Source organism: Ranitomeya imitator, chromosome 7 (assembly GCF_032444005.1).
Source record: "Ranitomeya imitator isolate aRanImi1 chromosome 7, aRanImi1.pri, whole genome shotgun sequence".
Taxonomy (NCBI): domain Eukaryota; kingdom Metazoa; phylum Chordata; class Amphibia; order Anura; family Dendrobatidae; genus Ranitomeya; species Ranitomeya imitator.
Window position 1 is genome coordinate 205,742,054 of NC_091288.1, and position 20,158 is coordinate 205,762,211.

The 20,158-nt window shown below is 43.5% G+C and overlaps 1 protein-coding gene across 4 annotated transcripts in view; it reads right to left on the reverse strand.

Moving 5' to 3' along the window:
* RBBP6 (RB binding protein 6, ubiquitin ligase) overlaps positions 1–20,158 on the reverse strand; it is a 39,024-nt gene that overhangs the window by 12,425 nt on the left and 6,441 nt on the right. For all 4 annotated transcript variants that reach the window (XM_069734533.1, XM_069734534.1, XM_069734535.1 and 1 more), the window contains exons 2-6: positions 17,733–17,832; positions 16,496–16,532; positions 6,102–6,146; positions 330–418; positions 135–231 (exon numbers count right to left, since the gene is read on the reverse strand). In XM_069734533.1, the coding sequence (XP_069590634.1) occupies positions 135–231; positions 330–418; positions 6,102–6,146; positions 16,496–16,532; positions 17,733–17,832 (368 nt within the window). The remainder of the gene's footprint in view (positions 1–134; positions 232–329; positions 419–6,101; positions 6,147–16,495; positions 16,533–17,732; positions 17,833–20,158) is intronic.

Below are 20,158 nucleotides of genomic sequence, written 5' to 3' on the forward strand. Positions count from 1 at the left end.
AACATATGGAGCCGTGTGCGTTGCAATGCATCAAGTGCCCATCATCGATGGTGAAACCCCCCGATCTAAAGATTTAGAGGGGGGGAGTTGAGGTTCTGCAGCAGTTAAACATTGGCTTTTAGAGTGATGCTTACCCCATTTGTCGGACAATGCTTGATGTAATGACCGGGCTTTAAACATCGAAAACAAGTGTATGATGGAGGCGGGGGCCCCAGAGGCTTTTTCAAATAGCTATTTAAAAAAAACAAAAAAAAAACATTGTTATCTCGATCGCCCAGAACCGGGTCAGATTGGAGAGGTGCAGGCGATCACGATGGCCGAGGACTTACTTGCTAGGGTCATAGTCATGGCCGGACTGAGACATCATTGCTCGGATTTTATCCTCTTCCGAAGCATTGGCTTCAGCCAGATTGGCCGTCTGTTCAACAGGCAATTGTTTAAGGGAGGAGAAAAAATTTAGTCAAAACCGAAAATGAGGACGCGGAAAGCCCCAAACGCATCCAGGCACTCACACATTCAATGCTGTCGTGTTTGCTCCTTAAGTGGGACATCGGTACACTCCTGCGGACCCCACCGGATTAAAGCAGGAAGGGCTAAATTAACCCCCGCAATGCTGAAGGCCGTCAGCATTGGAAGGGTTAAAATATTTAGGCCATGTTTATACCCGGAAGAAATTACTCAAAACTATAAAAGGTAATGGCATGCAGCAAAATAAATGTCTGCCAGCGGGACCCACATAGTGAGACTATGCAGATCTCCACCGGCGCGGCGTGCGGCAGAGACGATTATTCGGCACAAATGTTCCAATGCTGTAATCTGAGGATTGTCCCATACACTGAAAAGGATATCCAAAGTACGGGAAGCACGGCCTCGGTGCAGGAGAGACATAGTGCAAAACAAAGGGTCCAGCATTGGCAATGTGACATTTCTGGTTGTGCCCAATTTACTCCTGTTTGTAAAGGGAATATATGACTAAGAACCCCGTCAGTCTTAACCAGTGGCTGTAGCGTTAGATTGTATATCCATTTCATCACCGTGTGCGAGGTCTGACATGGTGTGCGGATTAGCGTCATAAAATACCGATGTGGTGGGCAGTATACAGAGTGCGCCCTCTAGTGGTGGCTGCAGACAGCAAGAGTTGGAATCCCTTATATTGTCAGCAGAAAATTACCTATACGTTAAATAAGGTTTTATGCTAAAATTAATTTTATGTTTATATCACTTTCTATATAAAAAAAAATAATAATTTGAACATTTTTTGCAATTTTCACACTGGCCACCAGACCCAAAGCTAGATTCACATTTATTGTTCTGCACAGATGATTTTTCAGTAATCTCAGACAAGATTACAATGACTGCTAACACCTCTATATACAGTAGATAATACAGGATCCACCATTCACAATAGGTGATGTCACAGCTCACCTCCTCCTCCTGTACAATGGCTGATGACACCTCTATATACAGTAGATAACACAGGATCCACCATTCACTATAGGTGATGTCACAGCTCACCTCCTCCTCCTGACAATGACTGATAACACCTCTATATACAGTAGATAATACAGGATCCACCATTCACAATAGGTGATGTCACAGCTCACCTCCTCCTGTACAATGACTGATAACACCTCTATATACAGTAGATAACACAGGATCCACCATTCACTATAGGTGATGTCACAGCTCACCTCCTCCTCCTGACAATGACTGATAACACCTCTATATACAGTAGATAATACAGGATCCACCATTCACAATAGGTGATGTCACAGCTCACCTCCTCCTGTACAATGACTGATAACACCTCTATATACAGTAGATAACACAGGATCCACCATTCACTATAGGTGATGTCACAGCTCACCTCCTCCTGACAATGACTGATAACACCTCTATATACAGTAGATAACACCGGATCCACCATTCACAATAGGTGATGTCACAGCTCACCTCCTCCTCCTGTACAATGACTGATAACACCTGTATATACAGTAGATAATACAGGATCCACCATTCACAATAGGTGATGTCACAGCTCACCTCCTCCTCCTGTACAATGACTGATAACACCTCTATATACAGTAGATAACACAGGATCCACCATTCACTATAGGTGATGTCACAGCTCACCTCCTCCTCCTGACAATGACTGATAACACCTCTATATACAGTAGATAACACAGGATCCACCATTCACTATAGGTGATGTCACAGCTCACCTCCTCCTCCTGTACAATGACTGATAACACCTCTATATACAGTAGATAATACAGGATCCACCATTCTCAATAGGTGATGTCACAGCTCACCTCCTCCTCCTGTACAATGACTGATAACACCTCTATACACAGCTGATATCACAGCTCACCTCCTCTTCCTGTACAATGACTGATAACACCTCTATATACAGTAGATAACACGATTCACCATTCACAATAGATGTCACAGCTCACCTCCTCCTCCTGTACAATGACTGGTAAGACCTCTATATACAGTAGATAACACAGGATCCACCATTCACAATAGATGTCACAGCTCACCTCCACCTCCTGTACAATGACTGATAACACCTCTATACACAGCTGATAACACAGGATCCACCATCCACAATAGGTGATATCACAGCTCACCTCCGCCTCCTCCTGTACAATTCCCTCAGAGAACGGTCAGGTAACAATTCTATATAAATAAGCTCAGTCTATCGCTGCCAACATTTATGTGAAAAACAGAAGTTAAAGTCTAACATTAGGCCAAGTGGCCAGTGTGAAAATTGCCAATATTAATATGACATTTACCAAAAAAAAAAAAAAAAAAAAATCGATTAAAGATACAATATCATATGAAAACCTTTTTTAGACAATAGGTCATTTTCTGGATGCATTCCCATTAAACATTTATGGTCATAGATGTGGGTCCCATCACCAACTCCATAGTAGGAGGCCCCGACCTGTGCGGTGAGGTGTAGACCATACATCGGGGGCATCTCCAATTACCTTGTAGTGGAGATATCGGTGGTACCCGCACCTATCAGACCGGCATGTCATGTCCTTACTAACAGATACACATTTCCCACAGCAATAAAGATACATGCCGGGACTTATTTCGCGTACGTTCACCTTTGAAGATCATTTTTAGCTGAATACAACACATTGCCTACAGACTCATTGCTGTTTACAGTGTTATATCGAGTGCTGGGTGCAGATTTCGGCAGCATTGTGCCCCCTACTCCGCTATTCTGTACAGAGCGTGGGATAGGTAGACAGCAGGCAGGTGTACGCCTAATGCCGACCAATGCAGAATACATCACTAGAAGGATCACACCAGGACAGATCACAAATGATGTTCACAGGTAACCTGCAAAGCAATGCAACATTGTGCCGCTGCAGAGGCCAGAGAACGCCTTGAACATACCTCGAATCCAAAGTAGAACTTAGAGCCACTTTCCAGAAGACATTAATGGGTTAATCCAATAGCAGCTTTCCCATACAGTATTATCAGATCTGCTCCAGTGTGAACTATTGACTAATTTATGGGAACTGTCCATCTTTTATATATCCTATTCTGTGCAAATATATCTATTAAAAAATGAATTATCAATTAGAGCTACTGTCCCTTGCCTAGTCCAAGTATAGAATTCCGTCAGCCTGAAGCCACCACCAGGGGGAGCTCACTGCATACAGGGAATATAGTAAAATCAATAATACAGTTTTTTGCAATGGTGGAGTCTCAAAATTTGAGCTGATTTATTATTGGGTTATTCCCATCTTCACAGATAGATATTTTCGGATAGCGCTTAGAAAAAAACAAGCACTTTTGAAATTTACGGCTTATTAATTTGCTGCCGTTCTTGAGATATTAACTTCTTTACAGCCCGTTGCCCGGGAGACCGACCACCGCTTACATCTAGCTTATAAGCGCTGCACTGAAGCTGGGCGGAATTAGGGAGGCAACAGCTTCAAAATAAAGCTTGTAAGCACTGCAGTGGTCGGACTCCTAGGCAAATATCTGTAAAATGAAAAAAAAAAAATTGTGACTCAACGATGGAAAATTTGAATAAGTGGTAAATTGTATTTACAAGGACTTACCAACAATACCCATTTATGAAGATAAGCGTAACCCTTTAATGCAGGATAAGAATTGGATGCAGGACACAGACTAAAATAAAAAAGTTAAAGTGGCATTTCCATCTCGAAGATCCTATTCCAATGTGTAGTAAGTATATTAACAAAAGCCTCCAATTAGAAATGTAGTATAGTTCTTCTGATTAGCTAGGTCGCTTACCCCATGTGCAGGACATTGCAGTAACAAAGATCTCCATAGTTACGGCCAGTCACTTAGTGACAGATGTTAGTGGTCGTAACCATGAATACCTAAGCTACTGAAATTCCCTAAGCGACAAAGCTAATCAGAAGAACTATACTACATTACTAATTGGAGGTATTTGCTATTATACCTACTACATACTGGAATAGGATATTGGAGATGGGACTACCCCTTAAAGGACAAGTTACTTGGAACTAGTGAATTTTTATGCCAGTCAAATAATCCTGTTGCAGACAGAGCGGCATCTGGGGCAGGAGCGAGCACTGAATTACACTGGTCAGTGTGTGGTTCGTTGTGACAATCTACATTTGCCTGCCCACATTAAAGTCGGTGGCGTCGTACAGCCATCTGATTAGTACGGGGGGTTTCTGGCAGCGGCTTGCTCTGCTCCCCCTACGAACACTCAGTATGAGGTAGTTGGGGGAGAGCGAGTGCCGTCCACTGTCTAAAATGTAAGAGCACCTTAAAGAGGACTTTCCACTTTCCAAACTTTTGTAATTTTTTTTTTTTTTTTTTTTACCTGGTGTGAATGCCGCTGTTCTCCTGAATCCGGCATTTTTTTTTTCCCTTTTCTTTCTACGCCCCTCTGTTCCGGAGATACGGCACCTGTTTTTCATGTGTATAAATGGGCACGGCCCTTAAGCCAGCCCCCGCAGAGCATGGAAGGCCACACCCAGTTGACTAACAAAACATTTATATACAGGGAAGAAGGGATCATGTCTCCGGAACGGAGTGGCGCAGAAAAAAAGAAAAACAACGCCAGATTCAGGAGAAGCGTAGGATTTACACCAGATAAAAAATTATTTATGGTAAGTTATTAAACACCTCCTGAATTATTTTTTTGTGGATTAGGGACTTGCTATTTGATGTACCCAGTAATGCAATTTGTAAAGAGGCTAGGAAAAAAAAATAAATAATAATTGCAGATATATAGCTTGCAGCACTAGCGTAATAATAAATGGTTGTACCAATTTCCCTTATTTTAACGTTGGAGTATTTTTAAAAAGCAGGTATAAACATGGACTAGGTCCCAGCGACATGGGGTGTACATATTTTCTGGCCAGTTATGGCAGACCGTGGCTACAGAATAGATGGGCCTGTTCCATTGGCAGCGACACACAGCGGAGGGGCTCTGCACTCACTCACAAAACAAGCAAACTGTTCAATCATTTTTTTATTACAATCGATAGAAATTGTACATTTACCGGTTATAAACGTTCAACACGAGGTCATTTTTTTTTTTTTTTTATGCATCATACGTATAAATTACCATTAAAAAAAAATCATAGGCAGAAATGTAGAGGCATAATACAAGCATCACATGGAATATAAGTGCAAGAACAAAAATTACAACCAATTAGCCAAAAACAAGATGGAGATTGACGCCAGTATTGAGAATCATAACACTCCATAAGTAACACGTGAGGTAGCAAAGATGGCGAAACAGCCCATCAAAACTTGTCACAAGAAAAGGGTAAAAGTCCGGCAGTGCCAAACACCAAACCAGAATTCTTCTTTCCTCGGAGGAAAGTTCTTCAAAGCTCAGAAAAAAAAAATGGAGGCATGAAAAATTTCTCAAAAACGTTACGAGAAAAAAAAAAAAGAAGCCAATTTCTTCTTGTGAAGAGCACTTCAGTTTCTTCGTTGGCAAAACAGAGGAATATTGTGCGTGGCAAATATATATATATATATATTTTTTTTTAAACAAAGGAAACTCCATATAACAAAAAAAAAATGGCAGAAAGGCTGTAAAATCAACAGTAATGTATATATACCTTAGCAAGCTGGGCCAGAGATATAGATGCAGAAGCGTCATCAATCTGTTTATGGAAAATTAAGAACGTTCAAATATTAAAAAAAAAAAAAAAAAAAATTTAAATTCAATAAAGCAAAAAAGTTTTAAATATTCACATAGGAATGCAGTGACAGAGGTTTTCATATACATCGATTAATACCGACAATTAGATACCATATGTTGATTAAAGCAGCAATTCCAAAAACATTCTGATAAGACATTATTATACATTTGTATCAATTATATGTCTGACATTACAAGTTTTTTCCATTTTTCTATTAGTCGTACATGGCAAAAAGAAAGCACCGCTTGTGTGTGGTAGGTACAATGGGTGTTTATGAGAGGAAGGTGGGGTTAAAAATTCTATAAAAGTAGCAGTATGGCTGCATAGATGAGTACACCATCCTCCCCTATAAAAAAATAGCTTTTTTGTAGAGATCTGATGTGTCCAGGCATGAGAAAGAGCAGAAGCTGTATGCAAATCAGAAAGTGCACCGGGGCGTGTCAGTGCACCGGAGAAGCAGCAATGCAAGTGCACTGACACGCCCTGAGTGCACCGACACGCCCTGAGTGCACAGACACGCCCTGAGTGCACAGACACGCCCTGAGTGCACAGACACGCCCTGAGTGCACAGACACGCCCTGAGTGCACAGACACGCCCTGAGTGCACTTTCAACCCAATTTGTATATGGCGGCATTTTGTAGTTGCGCAAGCATCTATAGAGTCATACCACTACTGCATGTATAAAAAAAAAGGTTTGCTTTAACACAAGGAAAACGTCAAAAGGAATAAGAGGGATTTGAAAACAGATTTCTAAATAAGCCATTTTCTATCAAGAGAAAAAAAAAATTCAAAAATGCAACAAAAGTTGCATTCGGCAAGGCCGTTTGCCGACTATATTAGGGCACAGCTTTGACTGATACAAAAGATCCTGTTAAGCTACAGGAAAAGCCGGGGACGGTCAGACTACAAAAATAACAGCATACGGAGGAGTTTATACCTGGATTAGGCCGGAGGATGAGCGGCCGTTGTAAAAAAAAAAAAAAGCCAGTTACATTCATCGCATCCACATGGCGGACAGGTGCTTGAACTCTCCCCCATTACATAAAATATACTGGGAGGAAAAATAAGACTAAAAAAAGTGCAGGACAGTGTGAAAAACTGCTCGTGTAGACGGCACAGAGGCTTGTGTGACTGAGTCCCCTAGGTGGTTATTAGTGGTGAGCAGATGGTGCTCGCAACTTGAGTTTGAATCAATTGTCGGAATATCCGCACTTTTTTTTTTTGCCGACAGCCGGAAAACATGTGAAGCCGGGACGCTACCAACTTCCTATTGGCTCCATCCTGATGATGTGTGGGGGCCGATGAGATGAAGCATAAGGTGGCTGCAAATGGAAAAAGCCAGAATATCCGAGGACCGATGTGGTGTCTTATCAATAGCGGATATAAGTAATATGCTTGTGATAATGGAATATATAATGTCATGTAATGCAGTCATCTCAGGGAATCTCGCTGCATCATCTGCCATTTATTCTCACAATAGTGAGTGCAGTAAATAAAGCAGAAGCCAAGTCCCCCCCCTCCCCCCCCCCCCCCGGCCTCAGTCCCCGCTGCTCCCCCCCCCCCCCCCCCAGCCTCAGTCCCCGCTTTGCGCCCTCCCCCCCCCCCCAGGCCTCGGTCACCGCTCCACCCCCCCCCCCCCCGGCCTCAGTCCCTGCTGTCCCCCCCCCCCGGCCTCAGTCCCTGCTGCGCCCCTGCCCCCCCCCCCCCCCCACCCCCCCCGGCCTCAGTCCCTGCTGCGCCCCTACCCCCCCCCCCCCCCGCCCCCCCGGCCTCAGTCCCTGCTGCGCCCCTGCCCCCCCCCCCCCCCCGCCCTCAGTCACCGCTCCCCCCCGGCCTCAGTCGGAGTAATTCTGCTATTGGGGGTCTGTTATGGATTTTGTTCTTGTCCATAATCATCTGTAAGGACACAGTGCAGCACCACGCAGGAGCCGTGCCAAGAACGGGATTGTGTCCTTTAAAAGGGGAAGAGTCTGCTCTGATCTTAAGAAATGTGCACTAAATTAAAAGGCCCATACATGTAATGTGCAAATGCCCCAAGTGCGATGATCCAGTGGACAGAATTGATATGGACTGCCGGTGGAGCGGCTGAAGCTGACAAGGACGGGTTCACATCTACAGCACTGACCGTCATTGCCATCTTAGGCTGCTTTCACACATCAGGTTTTTTGTTTCAGGCTAAATCCGGCTCTCGGGAGAAAAAAATAAAAACCGGATCCTGTTTTTCCCCCATTGACTTGTATTAGCGCCGGATGGCCCAGCGTTCCTTCCGGTTTGATGCTGGATCCGGCGTACACTCAATTCCGTTGTCTGGAAAAAAAAACGTCTACTGTAACATTTTTTGTATCCGGCGCTTCTGGCTGTTTGCTAGAATGGAAGCCTATGGGAGCCGGAAGGTGCCGGATGCAGAAAATGGCGGATCCGGCGGCCTGATCCGGTTTTTTTAAACTGAGCATGCTCCAATTTTTTTTTTATCCAATAATCTAGATAGGCTAGCCGGATCCGTCAAAAAAACGGATCCGTCGCATCAGTTTTTCACAATCTGCGCCGGATCCAGTTTTTCCAACATTCGCCGGATTTAGCCTGAAACAAAACCTGATGTGTGAAAGTAGCTACTCGTACAGTCTGATGTAGAGGTGAACGCAGGAGCTTTTTCCACCAAGTCGATATGGATCTAATGGTGCAACAGAGGTGCTGGCAAATCAGCTTACCGTACATTGCCATCGGCACATTAATTTTGTGCAAGCAGGTCTAATGATCAAGGGGTTTGTCCCACCTTAACTCATCACCTAGTAATAGGACAGGTCACAAGTTACTGATCAATGAGGGTTCGACCGTGAGAATGGGGCGACAGTCCTGGTTGTACACCACCACTCCATTCATTGTCTATGGGACTGATGGAGACACTGAGTGCTGTTCTCTGCTCATTAATTTCCATCAGTCACTATACGGCAGCACACACTAACAGTGCCGCCATATGGGCGTGATGGCAACAGTAGGCAGTCAAAGGGAGTGTCAGGTTTATGCTGCCCTATATGGGGGTAACAAAGAAGGGTCACAATACTTTTTATATGGCTCAGCAGAGTTTGTCCCATGTGGCCAGCTGCACCGCGTCGTCTCACCCGTAGAGCGGTGGATCACAATAACCAGCAAGGAGTCCAATGAATGATGCACCTAACCCCACTTTATGCTACCCTCAGATAGGGCAATATATAAACCTGGTGACAATCACTTTAAAGACAAATATTACAATGGGTAAATATGGAAAACAAATATATATATGTTTTTTAAAGGATCGATCTCCTCTCCAGTGAAAAATGTCTGAAGCCTTCCCATAATCAATGAATGTGCGGATTATACATGTCTGGCGTCCACGATCTGGTCGTTACAATGAATCATTAGCAGAAACGATAACAAGGGACAGAATCGCTGCAGTTACTCTCAAGACATTCCAGGAACACAAATGGCTAAAACAATATTCATTTTTATTTTATAAAACATGTGACTCATTAAATACACATGCTAACAAAAAAGAAAACTCAAATGAAAAGAGTAGGGAACAGAACTGCATAGGAACAGTCATATACAATAGCCATCAGGGTCAACAGGTTAAATCAATGGCAAAACTGGGACAAAAAAAAAAAAAAAATACAGATAACGTTTCTTAATACTATATCATAAAAGCAATACAAATAAGAGACTTGTATTGTGAGAACCATTAGGATATTACATACAAAAGAGTCAGAAATTTGCAGAAACCAGAGAATGACGGCTGAAGAACGGGTAAGTCAGTGGAGGGGAAAATATAAATTCAGAGATGTACAAACAGCGGTTACATAAATTCTAGTGGAGCAGGTGCACTAAGGGGACACATTGTGGGGGCACTATAACTGAACATTAGGCACTCCATTAAAAGAGGTTTTCTCAGGTTTCTTGAAGCCACCAGATCCAGAGCCGAGATTGCAAGCTCCAACATGAAGAGCATGTGATCGCCGCACTCCGTGCCTAGAAAATCGGCCACCTCGGCCATCTAAACTAGGAAACTATAGTAACAATCCACCACAATCTTGAAAACAGTGAGGATTTTTAAGTAGGAAGGAAAAAGGCCGACAAAAACAAGACTACTAGTTAAAAAAAATAAATAAATTCTTTGGCGATATGAAACCACCGCCAGGTTCTGCTGGGTGAATAAGGCTACTTTCACACTGGCGTTTTTTGCAATACGTCGCAATGCGTCGTTTATGGGAAAAACCGCATCCTGCAAAGTTGTTTGCAGGATGCGTTTTTGCCCCATAGATTAACATTAGCGACGCATTGCCACACGTCGCAACTGTCGTGCGACGGTTGCGCCGTGTTGTGGTGGACCGCCGGGAGCAAAAAACATTACATGTAACGTTTTTTGCTGCCGACGGACGGCTTTTTCCGACCGCGCATACGCGGCCGGAACTCCGCCCCCACCTCCCCGCACCTCACAATGGGGCAGCGGATGTGCAGGAAAAATGCATCCGCTGCCTCCGTTGTGCGGCGCCTTCACTGCTAGCGTCGGAACCTCGGCCCGACACTGCGACGGGCCGAGTCCGACGCTAGTGTGAAAGTAGCCTAAGAGGGTTTCACATATGGAAAGTATGGGAAAGAACGTGGTTTCCTCCAATATCCAGAATCGATGCTTTCATTGTACAATATATCAAATATAGAATATTTACTAACCAGCCTTTAGGCCCCCCATACAGACTGGCTAGCAAATGCTGCCTATGTAAGCAGGACTAGCCACCCATCTGATGTATATAGGGGCCACCAACTCCTCCCTGACAGAAGGTTGGTGGCTCAGTGGTTAGCACTGCAGCGCTGGAGTCCTGGGGTCAAATCCCACCAAGGACAACATCTGCAAGGAGTTTGTATGTTCTCCCCATGTTTGCGTGGGTTTCCTCCGGGTTCTCCGGTTTCCTCCCACATTCCAAAGACAGTGATGGGGCTCACAATCTAAATTCCCGATCGGGGACAGCGATGATATTGTGTGCAAAAACTAAAGCGCTGCAGAATATGTTGGCGCTATATAAATAGATTATAATAGGACGTAGGCCTCAGCCAGATAGCAGCTGCTTACTTCTCCTGGGAGTAAGGGACTTCTGCCGATCAGTGCAAGTCCCACCAGTTGGAGCTCGCTGATCTATAAATTATCCTCTACTCTGTGGATAGACGATAACTTATGGAGAACCCCTTTAAGTTTTCTTACAGGTGACAAAACCAAAATTGACAAAGTACAGCACAAAGGACGAGATTATTAAACTATTGGGCTCATACTCATCAGCGTGAATAAAATCGGTCCAATGTTGTTCCTGAAAATTCATACAAGTGTCATGAGAGTAAAATGTGATTTCCCCCCCCCTAGTATCCATCCGATACGTGTATGCAATGTGATTTTAACATTAGCTTTTACATAGACGAATTATCCATGTCATTTAAAGATAATGTTTTCTAAGTAAATATTCTCCAATACATATATAGCTATATCTACAATTTTGTGAGGGACATATATAATCACAATGCTTATATAGCTTACTGTACATAAATTTAATAAATCAATAAATTGCGGGAAAAAGCCATGGGATCCCTGAAATGTTAATAACCAGCAGAAGGAAAGCAGACAGCTGGGAGCTGATGTTTAAAGCCTGGTAGATGGGTAATACACGTGGATCTTCCCAGGCTATCAATATCAGCTAACAGCTGTATGCTTAGCCTTTACTAGTTATTAACATGGTAACCCCCCTCCTCCCCCAAAAAAAGGACCACAACGAGGGGTCCCCCTATTAATAACCAAGAAAGGTTAAGCAGACAGCTGCAGGCTGATATTATTAGACTAGGAAAGAACCATTGCTATTGGCTCCCTCCCAGACTAAAACCATCAGCTCTCGGCCGCCCCAGATATAGAACATCCATAAGATACACCAAATCTGGCGCTTAGCCTCCGCTCTTCGCACTTGCCCTGGTGCAGTGGTAAGTGGGGAATTATATTGCGTTTTTGTCAGCTTTGTGTTGACAGCCGACATCAAGCCCAGGGGTTAGTAATGGAGAGGTATCTATAAAGATGCCCCCATTACCAACCCCATAGTCAGATTGGAAATTTAAAAAAAAAAAAAAAAACACACCCAGAATATAATCCTTTAATTGAAATAAATACATTGACACCTTTATTTTAGTTAAAAATAAAAAAGTAAAAAGTTACTCACCTTTACGTCTGGCTTCAGTGTGGGAATGTCCCATATAAAAGACCAAAAATAAAACCATAGCCCTCTCCTGTACGATATGAAGATAATCGTCCGATGTCCATGTCCCCTGTAAAAAAAAAAAAAAAAACTATATTCCTCACCTCTCCGACGAGATGATAATCCATTTGATCCTTGAAGAGTTTAGATCTGCTACATCTAGTTGACATGCTTAACATTGGTATGATGCGAGTGTTCTACCTGGCAGCCAGCAGAGACGCCGAGTTGTTTGTGCATCAGTGTCTCAGGGTGATGTGAATAAGGTGAGCGTAGATCTTAGCCAATAAACTCCGTTCACCTTACTGATGTCACCACTAGAGTGCGAGAACGTGCTAGTGGTGACATCAGTGAGGTGAACGGAGTTCATCGGCTAAGATCTTCACTCACCTTATTCACATCACCGTGAGATACTGATGCTCCGCAATCACGCATGGCTCAGTGTCTCAGCTGCCAGGCTGAATGCTCGCATCATGCCAGCTAGATGTAGCACAGCTGGACTCGTCAGGGCAAAAATGGATTCTCTTCTCGGAGAGGTGAGGAATATGGTTGTTTTTCTCTTTTACAGGAGACATGGGCATCGGACGATTATCTTCATATCGTACAGGAGAGGGCTATGGTTGTTTTATTTTTGGTCTTTTATAAGGGACATTGGCTTCAGTGGAGGAGACGTAAAGGCGAGTAACTTTTACTTTTTTATTTTTAATTAAAATAAAGGTGTCAATGAATTTATTTCAATTAAAGGATTTTATTCTGGGTGTTTTTTTATTTACAATCTGACTATTGGGTTAGTAATGGGGGCATCTTTATAGATTCCTCTCCTTTTCTAACCTCTGGGCTTGATGTCAGCTGCCAATACAAGGCTGAGAATCTCCAAAACTATTACCCCACTTACTTTCGCACCAGGGCAAGTGGGAAGAGCGGAGGCCAAGCACTAGAATTGGTGCATCTTATGGATGTTCTATTTCTGGTGCGGCCGAGAGCTGATGTTTTTAGTCTGGGAGAGGGTCAATAGTAATATCAGCCCACAGCTGTCTCCTAACCTATGCTGGTTAATAGGTGAACCTACAAAATCTTAATTTGGGGTTCCCCAATTTAATAACCAGAAACGGCTAAGTATACAGCTGTGAGCTTATATTAATAGCCTGTGAAGCTCTATGTGTATTACCCCCTTTCCCAGGCTAAACATCTGCCCCCAGCTGCCCACTTTCCCTCTGCTGGTATTAAAATTTTGACTGATCCCACGGCATTTTTTCCTGTAATTTATTGATTAAATAAATACATGTATAGTAAGCTTAACACGCACTGCAATAATTATGTCACTCACATGCGTAGCTATCTATTCTAATCTGACTTGGCACGCTGTGATTTTACTGTACTCAACTGATGAAATGTCAGGTATGTGTGCTGTCCGGTTTTTTTCCCCCTCGCACCCATTGACTTGCATTGGCGAATCTCATCTGATATACAAGGACAATCGCAGCATGCTGCAATTTTTTTCAGTCTGATCTGAGCAGAGAAAAAAAAAGCAGTGAATCAGAACATTAGCCAGAGTGCAATCCGATTATTGTACTCTTCCATTATTCTCGCAAATGTGTATGAGCCTTATGGCTAACAATCCGTACATCCACTCCTAGTGCTACAATACTGCACAACGTTGAAGGAAATACCATTTAATAATTTTAGGCTACGTTCACATTAACGTTATGCTAGTTTGCGTCGGACGACGCAGCGGCGACGCATGCGTCATGCGCCCCTATATTTAACATGGGGGACGCATGCGTTTTTGTTTGTTGCGTTGTGCGACGCATGCGTCTTTTTTGCCGCAAGCGTCGGACCAATAAAACGCAACAAGTTGCATTTTTCTTGCGTCCAAATTTCAGCAAAAAACGATGCATGCGTCGCAAAACGCAGCGTTTTTGCGTGCGTTTTGGTGCATTTTTATTTGTGTTGTGCGTTGCGTCGCTGACGCAGCGGCGCACAACGCAAATGTGAACGTAGCCTAATTCCCACCAAGTCCCTCTGCCTTCAGCAGTCTGAGAATACTGATTATTAGAGACCAGTTTCTCCAGTGAGTGGTAGCTTATAGCATGCATAGACTGTGACTAATATTGCCACCATCAAACCATGTCAATCCCCATTTCAGTGTAGTCTGTGATAACACACCTGCACAAAATATTACAGATAAGGCTACTTTCACACTAGCAGTGCGTCGGGCCGACGTACCGACGCTAGCAGTGAATGCGCCGCACAACGGGGGCAGCGGATGCATTTTTCCAGTGCATCCGCTGCCCCATTGTGAGGTGCGGGGAGGTGGGGGCGGAGTTCCGGCCGCGCGTGCGTGGTCGGAAATGGCGGACCGCCGGCAGCAAAAAACGTTACATGTAACGCTTTTTTGCTCCCGGCGGTCCGCCACAACACGGCGCAACTGTCGCACGATGGCTGCCACGTGTGTCAATGCGTCTCTAATGTTAATCTATGGGGCAAAAACGCATCCTGCAGACAACTTTGCAGGATGCGTTTTTTCCCATAAACGACGCATTGAAAAAAAAAAAACCGCTAGTGTGAAAGTAGCCTAATAAGGGGAAAGTATCAGCTTTGTGGTACAAAATCTGTACCAATAAAAGTCAAATTATGGTGCATGTGGCATATTTGTTTCTTTTTTCAAATCGAAAAGAACTAATGTGGGTGGTTTAAAGGGATTTGGCCTCCCAAAACCTGACATACTATATGTTACACCGCTAACTGGCATAAATTATAGCAGAGTCAGCTCTTCGTTAGTGTCCCTGCAGCCTTGCTTTTCTTAGGTGACCTTTAAAAGTGGTCTGTAATGGCAGCATTCCCTTTTACTGTGAAGCTTCAGTTTTAAAAACCTGAGCGATACCCAAATAAGTCAGGATCGCCAGGTCCATGTACAAGCGGAAGCTGGACGGTTTGGGAATTACAGCCGGCGGCAAAAACAAACATCTGCCGTCCTCAGTTCACATTGAAAGATTTGATGGACAGAAAAGTGGAAAAGTGCTAAATACCCTGTTAGGACCTAACAAGGTCCATTGGCCCCCAGTCAAAAAAAAAAAAAAAGTTTGACACTTTTTTTTTTTAAATAGGCTGCAAATCTGTTTATCTGGGATTGACAATGAACATTGTATTCACAGAAACTAGAAAGTTCTACAAACAGAGAGAAAGCAATCAATGATGGATTGCCCTCTCCCCCCTGCCTGTTTAGCATACTGATCAGATATGCGGAGCCAGAACAAAGCATTGTCACTGGGACTGGCATCTACAGGGGGGTAATAGAAATCAGGTCATGTGTTAACCTGCACCGCAGTGACCCAGTTTTTCGGAGACCTTAAGTAAAACAAGCCGCAGTCATCTAAAATGCAATTAACACGACCATCACGTCCTGCGCTACTGTATGCGGGAGGAGGGTGAAAGTCTGTTTTGTCCTTGGCAGGAAAAGAAAAAAAATTTGGGCTACAGCAAGAAGCCAAACAATGATGACCATATATATGCAAGTAGTAAGTCAAGAAAATGACAGTTTGTGTATAAACTTGGATTATTAAATAACACGGCAACAGGAACATTTCATATAAAAAGGGCAATTCACGAGTATGAACCATTAAAAACAATACAAATGTGAAAGCATAAAACAATCCTTTGCAAAAATGTCATTTTTTTATACTCTGCAAAACACTACAAATCACATGGAATACTTTATTGCAGTTAACAGTACAAATACGGTAGTAAAAATATATTTGAAAATTGAAACCCACAACAGAACATGACATCATGTTCACAAGAGTGACCGATCCTACAGACGGTACAAGGTCCTGTGTGACAGGAGGGCGCCGAGCATTCAATATGAAATACAAGTGGCAGAAGGACACACAGTGCTCGGCAGGGATATAAAATACATAGTATTCACAATTTGTAAGTTTAACAGAACCACAATGGTGGGGCGGGGGGATAATAAGGGGGTCAGAGCCCGCAGCTTAAAAAGGATGGAGAAAAGGAGGTATAAACGGAAAAAAGGTGATTGTGGGGTTACATACTGATTTTGATGTTCCACTCACTGGCTCGGCGCGACTTCTGGAAGGCAAATGGAAAGAAAGAAAAGAAAAGCAAATTAGCATTTCGGCAGGCCTCTCTGCACAGCAAGACATGGTGTGACACCCAAGCAGTCATTTTATGCACTTTATTGAGGCATTGTCAATGTTATATGCCATCACTTCGATCAGTGAAGACCTTAATGAGGTTGTCCAACTTTTACATTGACGACCTATCCATCCATAGGATAGGTCATCGATGTCTGATCGGTCGGGATCCGACACCCCCGCCAATCAGCAGTTACCGGTGTCGGCAGCTGAAAGTACCTACTTGCTGAGCTTCTCCATCTTCTGGTAGTGGCAGGGGCTTGCTCAAAGCAATAGGAGGCGGATGCGCAGTACCGTGCGGCGGCCACTACCAGAAGACTACCAGCTCCGCAAGCATTTTCGGCTGCCGATGACAGCTGACCAGTGGAGGTGCCGAGTGTTGGACCCCAGCCGATCAGGCATTGATGGAGGATACAAACTTCAGCACAAACCATATGGGTAAGAATGGGTGAGATTCTTACCCATATGATTTGTGCTGAAGTTTGTATCCTCCACGTTTAAGTTTGTGAATACAGAAAACTTTTTTTTCACGGATTCGGTGAAGCTGGACGTTTTCTTCTTTTGGATTGATGACCTGTCCCAAGGATAGATCGGCAATGTAAAAGTAGTGGACGACCTATTTAAAAATGAGTAGAGCGGACGTTTACACATGCTTTAGTTAAAAATTGCAAGTGATGATGGAAAAGTCAGCAGATCCTACTTATTTCTATGGAACAGAAATGGACATTTATCACACTGGTACTAGGGGTGAAGGGGTCTGTCAAGCTTTTATTTTATCATTTTTCGGCTTCCACAAAAGTCTCGACAGAGTCCATAGCATGAGTAAATAGATAGAGCTTAACAGCTAAGACATCAGACCGCAGATATCAAGGTGACCCATGTGACCATATATGTGATTATTAAAAATAAATGAAAACCACAACCTGCTGTCTACCAGTAGAATAACAGGTTGCTCGTCTGTCCCCCTACCCAATCATTGGATTGCTTTCTTGTATTTTCACATCTCAAGCTTTCTAACTACATACATAATAGTTTAGGAAAACAATTGGAGTAACTGTGGTAGTTCACCCTTGCAGAAGTCGTTACCAAACGACTACATTTCTATACAAAACCTATCACATTAATAAGAACTTACATGACAAATGTCTTGGTTGCAGTTTTCACTCCTCCAATTGGGATTCTTCGAACAATGACAGAAGAGTTCTTGGGGATAAGAGCTGTTTCATCTGTGTACTCTACAGGGGCGAATAGAAGACGTCAGACAAGGAGGTAGGGGGAGACATTACATTTTATGCATTATAATAAACGATTGTAAAGCTCAGTTGTGCAGGACTTGGGTCATTAATATCAGTCGGAGTCCGACACTGGGCACCACCATGAAGCTGTTTGTACAGCACTGTGCGTGCTGTGTACATTGTATAGTGGCCGTTCTTGGGTACTGCAGATCAGCTCCTATTGAAGTCAATGGCAATTGAGCTGTAGTTCCCTAGAACGGCCACTACATGATGTACAGAGCTGTGCTGGTCCAGGTCTATGAACCGATAGTAGCTGATCAGTGGGGGGGCCAGGCTGCCACCAATCTGAAAAAGATCTATCCTATCAGGTCATCAATATCTCAGTCCTGGACAGCCATTTAGCCTCCAAAAAAAGATGCACAAGTTAAAATGAAAGTCAATATCACATCACAATGGCAAACCAAGAAATTTGTTTGGTTTTTTTATTGCCAATTACGCAACAAACAAGCCGTTCTCCCATATCTAGACAACCCCTTTATTCATACAAGGATGATCACAGCTACGAAGATCCTCATCGCAATCTAACACAAGGAACCAACTACAAAAATCAAGTTTGATACAATTTTCCTGTGAAATGACAAGAACACAGCCCCCAATAGATGATCAAGGGGGCAAGAAAACCCTAAAAAAAACCTCAAACAGCAGATGTTTCCCTGCCACGTCCATAGATAGCTTTGAATAGGAGTTCAATTTTTAAAGGGGTTCTCCAGGCTCAAAAGAAAAGTCTACCGTCACCATGACTGCACTATCCGAGCACGCTCGCTCATCACTAGTGGGCATGCTCTGTGATTAGTTATCAGTCATTGTACAGGAGGAGGAGGTGAGCTGTGACATCACCTATTGTGGATGGTGGATCCTGTGTTATCTACTGTATATAGAGGTGTCATCAGTCATTGTACAGGAGGTGAGCTGTGACATCACCTATTGTGGATGGTGGATCCTGTGTTATCTACTGTATATAGAGGTGTCAGTCATTGTACAGGAGGAGGTGAGCTGTGACATCACCTATTGTGAATGGTGGATCATGTGTTATCTACTGTATATAGAGGTGTCATCAGCCATTGTACAGGAGGAGAAGGTGAGCTGTGACCACCTATTGTGAATGGTGGATCCTGAGTTATCTACTGTATATAGAGGTGTCATCAGTCATTGTACAGGAGGTGAGCTGTGACATCACCTATTGTGAATGGTGGATCCAGTGTTATCTACTGTATGTAGAGGTGTTATCAGTCATTGTACAGGAGGAGGAGGTGAGCTGTGACATCACCTATTGTGAATGGTGGATCCTGTGTTATCTACTGTATAGAGGTGTTATCAGCCATTGTACAGGAGGAGGAGGTGAGCTGTGACATCACCTATTGTGAATGGTGGATCCTGTGTCAGTACTGTATATAGAGGTGTCATCAGTCATTGTACAGGAGGTGAGCTGTGACATCTATTGTGAATGGTGGATCCAGTGTTATCTACTGTATGTAGAGGTGTTATCAGTCATTGTACAGGAGGAGGAGGTGAGCTGTGACATCACCTATTGTGAATGGTGGATCCTGAGTTATCTACTGTATATAGAGGTGTCATCAGTCATTGTACAGGTGGTGAGCTGTGACATCACCTATTGTGAATGGTGGATCCAGTGTTATCTACTGTATGTAGAGGTGTTATCAGTCATTGTACAGGAGGAGGTGAGCTGTGACATCACCTATTGTGAATGGTGGATCCTGTGTTATCTACTGTGTAGAGGTGTTATCAGCCATTGTACAGGAGGAGGAGGTGAGCTGTGACATCACCTATTGTGAATGGTGGATCCTGTGTCAGTACTGTATATAGAGGTGTCATCAGTCATTGTACAGGAGGTGAGCTGTGACATCACCTATTGTGAATGGTGGATCCAGTGTTATCTACTGTATGTAGAGGTGTTATCAGTCATTGTACAGGAGGAGGAGGTGAGCTGTGACATCACCTATTGTGAATGGTGGATCCTGAGTTATCTACTGTATATAGAGGTGTCATCAGTCATTGTACAGGAGGTGAGCTGTGACATCTATTGTGAATGGTGGATCCAGTGTTATCTACTGTATGTAGAGGTGTTATCAGTCATTGTACAGGAGGAGGAGGTGAGCTGTGACATCACCTATTGTGAATGGTGGATCCTGAGTTATCTACTGTATATAGAGGTGTCATCAGTCATTGTACAGGAGGTGAGCTGTGACATCACCTATTGTGAATGGTGGATCCAGTGTTATCTACTGTATGTAGAGGTGTTATCAGT